General features: G+C 38.8%; 1 protein-coding gene across 1 annotated transcript; it reads right to left on the minus strand.

Moving 5' to 3' along the window:
- Nucleotides 1-306: 306 nt before the first annotated feature.
- Nucleotides 307-7,873, minus strand: kbtbd8 (kelch repeat and BTB (POZ) domain containing 8). The gene is made up of 4 exons (XM_056735382.1): nt 7,831-7,873; nt 6,643-6,850; nt 3,438-4,555; nt 307-3,349 (listed from the first exon to the last, which is right to left on the minus strand). The coding sequence occupies exons 1-4, from the start codon at nt 7,844-7,846 to the stop codon at nt 2,886-2,888; spliced, it is 1,806 nt and encodes a 601-aa protein (XP_056591360.1). The 5' UTR covers nt 7,847-7,873; the 3' UTR covers nt 307-2,885.
- Between the last annotated feature and the right edge of the window lie 5,295 nt (nt 7,874-13,168).

Here is a 13,168-nt window from a genome sequence, read left to right on the forward strand (position 1 = left end):
CACATGCTACTTCACCAGGGGCGATGCCAAGTGATATTGCAAGCCGATGCAGATGAAGTAATAAACCTTTTTGTAAAGCTATAAGCATCCTCAAAAACTATTAGATAATATTAAAGCTGTTTCAAAAGAAGTCCCTTATCTAAAAATTCTTTGCTTTTTTATTTCATATGAAAAATAATATTTGTAAAAAGTGCAACATAGTATTTTTGCTGAAATTTCCTCTAGAGCATATAGTAAAACTGTTGATTCTTTTCATGATAATCTAGTAAAAGAAAGATGAATGTTATGTTAAAAAAATATAACACCTCTCTTCAACTTTTTATTGTTTAATTGTCAAATTATGTGCAAGGTGAATTTCACAGTAGAGATCAATGAATATTTACTAAACTCACACACCATACATACAAGCAAACCAAACGCACAAATAAAATGCTAAACAAAAAATGCAAAGGAAAATAAACACTGTTTTCTCACTGTGGATAAATTAACTGCAGGCTGAGAAAAAATGAAAGAAGAAACAATAATTCAAGCAAAAGCCAACAACACAAACTGATCGATTCTTTCGAAGCCATTTTTAAACATCCATACTGTTATAGTACAGAAGCACTCACATAACTTATGTCCTGTAATGCTTTGTGTCCTTTAAGACTGATGCAATAACAAATAAACAAACGAACACGCTGAAAACGTTTGTGTTGAAGTCCACGTTTCACAAGTTTTAACAGAGGAGAATCATAAAATCTAAATAGCAAATTCAAAAAACCTAAGAGTAAATATTAAAATTAGAAGAAAAAACAAACACATCTAAATTAAACAAATCTCAAATTGTGAAAAGAGGACAAAATGTTAATCCTGTAAAAAACTGTGCAAGTACAGCAAACATATGGTACAGTATATTACACGAACAACAAACCATTTAAATACAGTACTGTGTATTAACAATAATCCTGAGAAGAGTCCGTTTCTGGTTCCCGTGCTACTGAGCATTAAAGTATGTGACATGTGCGGCAACTGCACCAAATCCAATGCAATTTCTCATTCGTTCCCTTTCCACCAAAGCCCCAGATGAGGCTCAGTATTGCAGGCGCCAAAGAACGAAACCCAACATGAGCGCATCAGCTGTCCCATTTAATCAAGTCTATGTGACTGAAAACAAGAGCGCTGTATTCTTAGACTGCTAAAGGTTTCAAGGGAGGAATTAATGTAGTGCAAAATCTGTGTGCCACAGGGAACCTGCATATGACCAAATAAACACGAGTCCAGAAATACAACAGAACAAATATCCATAGACAATAACTTAGACTGACAACTTTTGGAAGTGTCAAGCGATGACAAAACCTTTGAGAAATTAAATCGGCGTGTATTCTGTACAAGATTGTCAAAAAAGCAGCACCAAAAATAAACATTTTTCTTAATGAACTGGAAGTTGAGGGGATGGAAAGAAAGCGTGATCATTTAGAGATCGTTGAGCATTTTCATGGGACTCTAAAATAGGTGGACTAGATTTGTTTGGAAAAACAGACAATGCCTCAGGTCGAAGCACCTCTAAGACTTCACAGAGCCTTTGCTCAGTCCATCACTGATGCCTGGGGTTTATGTGAACAGGCACTGTAACATCCCTGCACAGAAACATATCTAACAGATTCACAACTCTGAACTCTGACCATCTCTGCCCACTGTGGCAAAAAAGGCCATGTTTCTGGAATTATTCATGAATAGGAACGCTTGAAATTTCTAATGCACTTTTTCTAAGAAAAACTTCAGCACACACCTGTTATTACTGCAACGGGATGCAAACTAAGACTCCATGTTTTGGCATTTCAGAGGTGTATTTTTCATTAAACTGCACCCGTACACGCCACGGAGTATTTCAATAAGTCAGAGTGGAATGCAAGCATCCACATTTTGGCCACCTTTTACATATTCACCTGGCTCATGTTCTCTCCTGTCCAGCTGTTTGGCCCAGCTTTGATTTCAGCTATACAAAGCTGGTATCCTTTTTTCTTCTCCAATATGGAGACAGAGTATAATCTTGTAACCTCACTAAAAGATCTGCCTGGTGATGCGAATTTGCAAAGATACAGATTTCAACCTGGGAGCTGGGCCCAACAAAACATCATAAAAGCAGAATCGAAATTAAAACTGCAGTGATGTCATATAGCACATGGCCTGCCTTTTCAAAGAGGAAAAAAACAAAAACAATTTAAAATATAAACAAAACCAATTTAAAATACAAAACAAAACCAGCTACCTGCATGTACATATTGGCAACCAAGCAAAATTCCCTAAAGACTAAGTTCACAAGAAAACCACAGTCTCCTCATAGGCAGCAAGGACGATCATCTTATAACTATAAAAGAGAAATAATAGTTAAAAAAATCAGAATTCACACTGTGAGCAAAATCACTCATCTTACCCGTATGAATATTTATAGCTTTATATATTTATTTTTCACCAATTACTTAATTGTATTATATTTGCTAGCAACATACTACTTGTCCTTAAAGACATCAACTGTTCATGTCACCCAATAATGTATCAACAACCCAACCCAACCCAAAACAACAACAAAAACTTGCACCTTAAAAATATAATAAAGCAGAAACGACTCGACATCTGAAAAAATATTATAATTGCACTTATGATTCACTTTTTCTAACTGTAAAACAAGCGATAGTGTGGGTGCTTCGTGTCGACGTTAAACACCGTTTATCTTTTTCGAACAGCACCCTCAAGTTTATTGATTGAAACCATTAACGCTTTAAGACTTCCCCCGCAATGCTTGTGATGGGGACATAGATAGCACCATGTATTGAGCAGTGCCACCATCTCCTTCCAGTAAAAACAACGATCAGCTGTTTCAAACAGCCCACTTCCAAACCAACTCACAGCACTTTCTGAAGACACTGAGGGTAAAGTTTGGCCACCACACACTCAAAATGGCGGCCAAGGTCCCAGAGGCGGTCCGGCGTCTCGTAGACCTTTGTCCAATGATCGGCTTCTTCGTCATACTGGTAAAGAGAGTTTTTGCGGCTGGTGCGGAACACGTGTTCTTCCACCATGACCTGCGTAGCTCGGACAAACACATGCAATCGGCCCTGAAGCAAAAGGATCTTGATGTAGGGGCTGGTAGCTTGGTCAAACGGGAGGTCTTTCTTTCGACACCAGACGTTTTGCTCAATATCGTACACCTCCACGGTGAACGTGCGCTGGTGGTTCCTGCAGATGCCCGCTATGTTGTAGATGCAGTTTTTATGAAGGGCGGCTAAGCCTTGAGTACGGGGGACGTTCATAGATGGCATATGCCCCCAATAGTCTTTGCGAGGGTCAAAACAGAAGTAGTACTCTCCTAGGAAGCAGAAACGATACAACAATGAGTACGAGAATCACCTTTTAGACATTATCATCTAGCCGGAAGATAAGATGGGCACACTCACCTTGTAGTACATAGATGCGGTCCTTATACTCTATTGCGCTGTGGAACTCCATGGCCACAGGCATCGGACTGACTGCTGTCCAGCAGTTATCTCTAGCATCATAGCACTCTACGGATTTCAAAGCATTTCGTCCGTCCCCTTCGTACACCCGACCACCTAATGCAAAGAGCTTCCCACAGCAGTGAACCAGCCTGCAGCCAATCCGTGCCCGCAGCATGGGTGAGCGTGGAAGCCACCTGTTCCCAGCGTGTTCATACTGCCAAAAGTCACTTTCGGCACGGTGGTCGATGCACACCTCACTATTGCTTGGTCGATAGCCTCCAGCGATAAAGATGTCATTCTCTGACGAGACCAAGATGCCGACCTCTCGGAGGTCATTGGGAGGTTTGCACAGCTTGTACACCTTTCCGGCAGCAATGTCCAGGCAAGGCACAGTCTGCTTCTTCCCTGAGTGCTTGTGAGCCGCGTCGAAGCAGATAACCATTTCGGAAGCAGTCATACCCAGCCTCTGCGGGCAGCCGTTGGTACCATTGATCCGACCCTTGTCTGTGGAGTCCCTGGGCAAGGCCAAGCCGAAGGCCGGCGGGATACAACTCAGAAAGGCCTCGTCCAGAAGAGGTAAACGGATGCATTTGGCGAAAACCTCCGGCATATCTGTTTCCCGACGCGGGCAGTCGTACTCCAACCAATGCACTATGCTTTCGTAAACGTGTTCCTCTTTTTCAACGTTCAAATCGTCACTGTTGAGAATACCGACCAGCTGCTCTTTGGTCAGATGGAGGAACTCTTGTTCTCCCATCACACATAGGAACTTCTTGCGGATGTAGTCCTGCGAGCGCTCCCGTAACTCCTGGTGGCCATAGGCATCTGCAAACATAAAGACCCCAATGCAGTTCTGTGGGTCCAAACGGCTGATCATGAATTGGGCACATTGGTCTTGGAGGGCTGGGATCTGGAAGATGCTGGCTGTGGTGAACAGGGCCTGCACGTTAGACTCAGAGAGGGTGACCCGTGAGGTGTAAGCATAGTCGAGAACTAGATGCATGGATTCGGAGTCCACACCGACAATTCGCACCTCCCTCTGACTGCTTTCTGTAAGGCCACTTGTGAACATGGATCTAAAAAAGTACCAAAAAAATACTATTACGATGGAATCACATCATAGTAGGTGTCATATATTGGAGTTCCCTTCAGAGGCTAAAAATAAACAGTGCTTTAACATTTACAAATACTTTGGTTACATTTATAATTTCACTTTTAAACAGTTGCAACAAAGCATTGTATTAAAACTTAATTTACTAATCTGTCAAAGTTTTTTTTAGGACTAATACAAGAATATACTCTTAGTCAACCATTCCAACGTGCACCTTTTTTTTATATTTTTACTATTTACTTATACTTGAGACACTTAAGTATAAACTCATTTGGTTAGTTTTGTCAAATGTCCTGGTACTTCGGGTCCAAGTCAGTACCAAAAAGTAAACAAGTTGGCGGTACCTAATTTTCATAAGACCCGGTAGCACTGACGTACCGGGTCAACCGGGTACTGATGCTCTGTCTGACAGGTTGCCAGTCGGAAACTTTTTATAGACGCAATAAGATGTGATGAGCGGATAAGCGCGTACAACAGAGGCTTTCACAAAAATCTTTATTATTTATCTTCTATTGTTCTTCGATACAGACTAAAAAGAGTTTTGGGGTTAGTTTTCATTTTTATAGCTTCATTTAATCAACAATATTGTGTGCTGATAAAGTCTTAGTTGTCATTTAATGACCTTACTTTTCATATCTTTTTTAAATAGTTGTTAACAAAATGAACACCGGTAAACCAGGCCATAATATGAACACAAATTAAACAGTGTAAAACAGCACAAGAATTTACAATTTAAAGCAACACTAAGGAGTTTTTCGACCTTAAAATAATCTCAACTCTTAAATAAATAAACAACTCTTAACTGGGCGAAGTTTTGTGTCGCTGCTGCTACCCAAGCTGCTCTCTATCGGTTGAAATCACACATGTAACTTTGGTGTGCAGGTAGGTTCAAAAGCCCCGCCCATCTCCTTCTTTATGGCATATGTCACAATTTACTCTTAGCCTGGGTGAAGTTAGCCAACAGCTAACAATAAGACATATTATCTAGTTCAATTCAAGTCTCCAAATCATACCCGTTGCAGGGCCAACAAAACAACAAAGAGGAAAAAATGAGAGCGGGATCAGACACGAGTCCGAACACGAATCAATATCCGAAGGACTTGCACTCGGTGGCGCGAGCAGCAAGAGGCCATGGGTTGAAAAACAGATGGGGACCTAACCTTCCTGCTACTGGATTTGAAAGTTGTATATGTACATTTTTTCTTACTGTCCTGTACATTTGAACTTATTAGTTATTAGGCTGTGCTCAGGTTGTTTACTGGCGCACTAACGTTACTAGTTCACAATTTATAACCGTAAGGTAGATATAATGTAATGTTTCCCGTTCTCAATATTATACGTAGCATGATCGTGCATCGTCATGAATTTAGTGTTGATCGTAAATGAGGGCTGCCAAACCACAATAAATGTTTTATGGGCAAAATTTGCTGATTGTTTAGTTCATGCACTAGAATAATGTTATCGGTATCTATAGTTACTATAGATAGGCACTACTCCCATAGCGAGTTGAGTGTAAATTAGCGATTGCACCTAGCACACTTTGCGCTAACAACCAGCTGCTACCTCAGAATCTAATTTAAGCTATTAGTATAGCCCAGTAGTATACCCCGCGGGAGCCAAAAGTGTGCTTTAGTACATAAACAGGTTATGAAGTGACATGACGTAACAGCAGTTTCTGCTTAGTCAACAAATTTATATGTATAGCACTGCTCACAGTGAAGCTTATACAGCGACAGTATTTACCACACTGATAACAGACCATTGCGCTTGACCACATGGGGGAACCATAATCAAAAGTTCTCGTGTTACTTTAATGTTTGTAATATTTTTTGATTACTGTTAAACATGAATATGATAATTCTTTCAATTCAGTTCCCTATATTCATATTTTTGTGTTATAACTGAATGATTAGAACTTTATTGCAATGGTCGAAGGGTAACCATCATTTGTGTCAAGGCTCACTTTCTGCCATATCATTTCGAAGCATGCGGTCAACATTTGTAAGGTATATCACTGGTACTCAAATGTAACTGTGTCTGTGCTGTTACTACCTGAAGTAAGGGCTGATGGCAGCGAGAACATTTCTGTGACATGAAAACGTCTTGCCATTGTCCACTTCCACGACAATGTCAGTCAGCTGAGATTCGTCGTACAAGGCTTTAAGTTGCTGGAGGATGTTACAGGCGTGCAGGGCATCAACCCCGTTGTAGCTTGTGCTTGCTGGAGTCCCATTCTGAAGTTGTAACAGCTTTCCAACGTCTACAAGATAAGGGTTAAACACCTGAGATGATGTAAACTCTATACAATTTATACAATAAAATCTATACAAAAAGTGCCGACACATCAAGAAACCTGGATCATGAAAGAACAATCAGTCGTCATTTAAATTGTATAAAATGTTGGCTTATCTATGCTCAACTATAGCAAAAGCATGCTGACCTCTTGAACTGAATAGGAACCCAACCTGTGGGCTAACAGCAGTTCTCACCCAAATAAATGTCCACAGACTTCCAATCCTCAGAAAGCTATTAGTGTACATGTTCCCAATATAAAATATGTTATAAGAAGCAATGACAACCATCTTTTCTTGTTTCAGAACTACTTGTGGTGACCAAAAATATTTTTTCTATTGACGAGCCAACGAAAATCTCCTCATGCATGGTTTTACTGTGAGATATGTCTTAATCCAGGAAAACGAACAATAATGACTCTGGATTTTGACAACCACAGACACTTTACAGTCTTGTTTATGTGATCGAGGAATTAAGCCTGTTACTATTGGCAGGCAAGTTATAGTGCTTAACTCATTAACGTTAGCTGTGCTAATCCAGGTGCTACTTGCCGGCTAGCACACCAGGCTAGTCCGGTCTCGAGGCATTTTAAACAGCCCTTTTATATCTCGAAACAAACCATGACAGTACATTAAATATCACGAATGCACACAATTGGGCAAATATTAAAACGACGAATTAACAATAGTAAATCTCCAAGCAGATAAGCGATGGATCACGACGTGTTTACACAGTCTCGCGTTGAGCTAGTCTCGTTAGCTGCTAACGTTACCTCCCCGTACTTTTCTGTCTGTATCCAAACAAACCACCAGCAGTGCGCTTGTACCCAAACAACCCGGAAAACTTCAGCTCATTCCGGCAAGACAAATCAATATTACAGATCTACAGCGTGTTGATAATATGAAAAACTTTTATAAATAAGTTTGGATTTTGAAAAGAACATCTAACCTCCACTGGCAGCCATTCTCCCAATCTCTCTCACAGCGGCTGGGAAAACGTCACTGATGGAATGGAGCCCCGGAAACAGGCGATAGCCAATCAGCGTCGCCGATCTTCCGTGGCAGCCAAACGGGCTTTCGATCCAAACTATTTGCGTTAAGTAGTTAAAAGCAATTATAGGGGATTTTATGCGACTGTATTTGTTGCACAGGTAAATTATATAAGATTGTGGGTTTAGCAATTAAAAACTGTATTAGTGAAAATCCTAGTAAAAAATAAAATTCTGCTAATTGTATTTAAAAAAAATACTTCAAAGCCTTATTACCACCTCATTGAAGTAAAAAAAGTTGCATAAACCTCAGATAAAGTCATACTATATACATTCTGTTATGTCTACTGTAGGTGGAAGATCCTCTGCCATCATTCATTGCATCATTGTGAATTCTCTGATTATTTATTCTGTCAATATTATATATCATTATAAAGCCGTAGTAATAAATCTAATTGAATGATTTATGTTTGGTTGTTCTTATGTTATGTTTGGCTCTTTTACATCAAAAAATGAAGCTTTAGCATGTAACCTTAATGGGAAGCTGCGAGTTTTCCTTTCAGTGCCTTTGTCATAAGATCCCAGAGAAGGGGGAGATGTTTAGAAACAGTCAGAAACATTATTAAAGCAGTGCTGATGTAGCTTGTATTGGTTATTATTTTGTAGGCCTGTGCGAAGTGGCATTCCAACACCTTGTTGAGTGTGAAGCTGACTTCTGCCGTTAAATTTGCAAACCTTTCTGTACTCAAATTTTCTTCAGTTCATTACATAGACTCCTGGTCCATGAGCCTTAACTCTCCCCATACAATACTCACTTATGTCTTTTTCCCTTAATTATTTTAGTCCAGGTTTTAATTTCCTCATAAACTAGTTCTCTAGATCTGTCTTCATTTGTGTATTCTGTTCCTGCATTTATATGTATGCCGCAACATTTCTACATCTTTAAATTTAAAGCTAAACTCCTGGTAAATATTGTCAACCCCCTTCTTTCCTTTTCAGTTCACTGTAGATTTATTTGTAAAGCAGTTTTAACAATAGTAATTGTTTCTAAGCAGCTTAACATACTTTTAGGCCCCCCGGTGAGCAAGCACAATGCCAAAGTAGCAAGGAAAAGCTCCCTGAAAATCTGTCATTTTAAACTAATCAGGGATAAATCTTATCTTATGGGTAATGAAACATTAACATTTTCTTTAATTAAATTAACGTCTTTATAACCTCACCCTTTGGATAACAATAATTTATATTTGTGTGTGTAGTTTAACATAATGCCTCATATGCCTGTATTCATCCCCCATTAATCCTTTCTTTTTGTTTATTTCTCTGTAACTCTCTACCTCCAGAGCAAAGGGTAAATGTAAAGTATACAAACACAGTCATGCTGTCTCACACGTTGTTATTCCTCAAAGAAATATTATTTTCTAAATCAATACCGGTTCCTTTTACATTCATACAGGCAGCACCTATATGAATAATTTATAGAACATTTTCATGTTGACATTTGCTTGTAACATACTGATACACTGAAGTTCAAATGTTAAGAGATACAAATTTAGCTAGCCATTACCACTGCCCCGTCTTGCTTCCCCGTCATCTTAGGTCAGAGGATTAAAGCACATGTTTTGAAGGTCTCATCATTTCTTTCTGCCAGTCTAGCAGAGACTATGGTTCCATTTTGACCACGTCTGGCATTGCACAAAAAGCCGGTCCAGTGAGTCAAAACTGCAATCCAGGCAATCGATTTAGCTTTTTTTCCAATTCCTCTCCTCAACAGCACCTATGAAAAGGTCATGAAATTGAACCCAGCTAGTCTGAAATGAAGGTCTTTATGTTACCTCACCTGTATAATATCTTTTTGCTTATGTTTACATTCTTAGAGTCTGCTACTTTTATATATAGCCACAGATTTCCCGATCAGCACACCTATCATCAAATGTCCCTGCGACTACACTTTGTGTAAAGCGGATTTACTAGTTCAAGGCTTAACAAAATGTGAAAAGGGTAAGACTTGAAAAGCAGAAATGCCCAAGACAGCTGAAAGCAACAAACACACAAGGTTTAACCCATAAAATAGTCATTCTTATCCAGAAAACTAACTATACTTAATCTGGAATTGCTTCAGGCTGTTATGGTATTTCTATTTCAGTGGTGGACAGTAAACATTTGTTTTGTTAGCTAGTTACATTTTCGTATGCATTCACACATTTGACTCATGTTTGAAAAGTAAGAAGTTAATTGACCGGTTTCACAGAGCTTAAAGTGATAGTTCAATCAAAAAATAAAATAAGATATATAATAAAATAAAATATTTTAGAAATATAAAATAAGATCCCTTTCACTTGCATTGGTTTTGTGTCCATGCAATAGAGGTGAGTGGGGTCCAGTGCTGTTCGGTTATCAACATTCGTCAAAATTTCTCCTTTTGTGTTCTTCGGAGGGAAGAAAGTCATAAAGATTTGAAATGACAAGAAGGTGAGTAAATGATGACAGAATTTTCATGTTTGGGCGAACTTTCACTTTAAGACTAGTCCCAGACTGAAATGAAAGTTTGAGGTGTCTTAAATAAATTGCTGTGACATATCTTAAAATATGTCATTGCCATTTAATAAGGCATTTTGAAAAGCGACTTAAATATCCTAATTTAACTAAGGCGTAGTCCTGGTTTAAGCTATGGCTTGTCTTTGAAACTGGGCCAATATTGATTCATTTTATTTAAGGTCAAAAATTTTCTAACCAAACATTTGGTTAGTTGTTTTTGCTCTGCCAAAGAAAATATTCCCAAATGGAACATTGATATCCTATTACACGCTTAGGAAGGAAAGCAAGGGTAAAGTGTCAGAAATGGGCTGAAATCAATGTGAAGTCTTCTTCTATTTGACTGAACCTCTTCACATGTGTGCATGTGTGGCAATGGAAATATGTATTGAGAGCAATTGTACCAGGTAATAAATTGGCCCGACCAAAGTCCTCACTCGCTGTGAGACGATTTCACTTCTTCATGCACCGTATGATGAGAGAGAGAGAGAGAGAGAGAGAGAGAGACGTGTACAGGGAACACATCTGCACTGAATTGCAGAAGAGATGCTGTAGAGGAATGAAATGAAAAGCAAGAGGGAGAGAACCCTGGGGGTGTAATTGTAGTTTAAATGTGTGTTTTAGTCAGAGATGGAGGTAATAGGTTATCATATGCCTCCAGGGACTCGTGTTAGAGCATGTGCAGATGCTCAGAGAAACCATTCGGTCTCCTGCATCTTACCTCGACACCCGTGATGAGACAAATAGGAGCGCAACTGGAGGCTGCAGTAAATACCTGCCCAAGCCTCTTGCTTCATGTTTAAAGAGTGTCTCTCTGCCCCCCGTATGTGGAATAAATATGCGAACATCTGCGAGTAGCTTGTCTATCACTCATGGCTCCGTCCCACGGTGAGAACAATCTCGCATCCCGACGTGGCAATTGAGCTGTTTGTGTCTTAACGATGGTTATCATACAATCCAGGAAGCCATTTATTCAAATGAGTCAACAATTATTTCTCAATTTGTTTGTAGGGGAATGTTAAGAGTAAGAGGATGCCCCGCTAGGATAATGTGTCACTGGGGGTCTCCATGATGACGGAGGGACTTGTCAATTAGCTGCTATAGGGCCTATATTGTTTTTTTATTTGGCATGTCTATAATACATTTTGTTTAATGAGAACTCTACATATATGTAACCAGCAGATAATCAGAGAATGTGAAAATCACTCATAGATGTCTGGAGATGATCTGGTGTTACCTATAGTAAATGTTAAAGGTTATCCTGTCTGTGCTGTTTATTTTCATGTATATTTTTGCTATTTTTTAAGCCAAAATGATTGTTGTTGTCTTGTCTAGAACAGTAGTAGAGACAAAGGTAAAATCAGGAAATTATTGGAGGCCATCAATACAAGATTTCTATAAACTAAACTGGTGATGTTTCTTAACATTTTCTACAGACAGAGCACAAATTCATTGCATTTTCCTGTCCTCTTCTGATTGACAGAATGTATCAGACCTGATCATCGGCTGTTTTTAAACTACCGATGATGTGAAAAATTGCTTTTATTGAACAATTATTGGCCGATGGGTGCATCTCCAAATTCTGTTTATGTGATGGTGTCAATCTCAATGTAATTCATTTTCATATATCTTATTCAGACTCACATTTTAGTTATTTTATTTATTCATTTTTTAAGTACTGAATTAGAATAATTTATATTATTGACATTTTTTTTATTTTATTCAGAAAAATCCATCTAAACACACCATGTTAAAACAACTTGTTGGTCAATCTGTGTTTATTTACCTGAATAATGTTATTTTGTTGTATAATGCTTGTTATAGATGTTTTATATCTATTGGAAACTATTTTCAATAGATTATAATCTTTCTGTCTAAACAAAACCTCATGACACATATTGTGAGTTTACCACCCAGTGCCCAATCCCCCCATCCCTCTGTGGTAACACTTCATTAGGTTTAGTGATCACATTGCATCTCTCCTTCAGGTTATTCATATAAATAAATAAGCCACAAAGGAATCTTCTGGAAGGGAGTTCATTTGTCCTACCTGTCAAGCTGATGGATCCCATTTTGTACAATCAGGCTTTATTTAGAATCCTCCTAATTCTCTCTCTCTGGCTCATCAAGCTCAGTTTGGTAGCTTAGCTCTAAGAACAGAAAGCGAGAGAGGAAGGTGGACCCCTGGCTGAGAGGTCTCCTGGTTTAATAGTGGAATCGCATTAAAGAGAATCCCTCCATACGAGTGGTGTACAGTCGTCTGTGAAAGCTCTGACTGTCATAAATATTGCTGCAGCCGCACAAAAAGATGTTTCAGCAAATCCAATTGCATGGCAAGAATCCTGAGGTCCTAGCAGAAACTCAGTGCCCTTTATTATTTTGATCCAGTTTCTCAGGAGGATATTTGGCAATCATGTCAATTTAACATATCAGAACGAGATCACATAGTTCTGGAGTTTAAGACCAGAGGCAGAAAATACACCATTAGACATTGATCTTTGCACCAATACAGTGACCATAAGCCAGTCAATGCATGAGACAGAGTCCCACATTTATTGGATTTACTCACTGAATGCAATACAATTCATATTAGTGTGGAGTTGTTGACGATTGTTGGTTTTAATTTTTTTAATCTTTCTTTGTAAACTCCATAACACAGATTGCTTTAAAACAACACTAACTTCTTCAATATTTGTTTTGTCTTATTCATATGAATATTTCAATATATTCAAACCATTCAATTCACAGGGATTTAAACAAAGGTGG

The sequence above is a fragment of the Triplophysa dalaica genome, chromosome 21, assembly GCF_015846415.1.
Source record: "Triplophysa dalaica isolate WHDGS20190420 chromosome 21, ASM1584641v1, whole genome shotgun sequence".
Taxonomy (NCBI): Eukaryota; Metazoa; Chordata; class Actinopteri; order Cypriniformes; family Nemacheilidae; genus Triplophysa; species Triplophysa dalaica.

Bases quoted from the DNA above. Each gene is read 5' to 3' on its own strand.
- kbtbd8 (XM_056735382.1), bottom strand. The intron at 4,556-6,642 runs GTAGTAACAGCA...GTACTTTTTTAG, and splicing joins GCCATCAGCCCTTACTTCAG to ATCCATGTTCACAAGTGGCC. The intron at 3,350-3,437 runs GTGAGTGTGCCC...TCTGCTTCCTAG, and splicing joins CCGCATCTATGTACTACAAG to GAGAGTACTACTTCTGTTTT.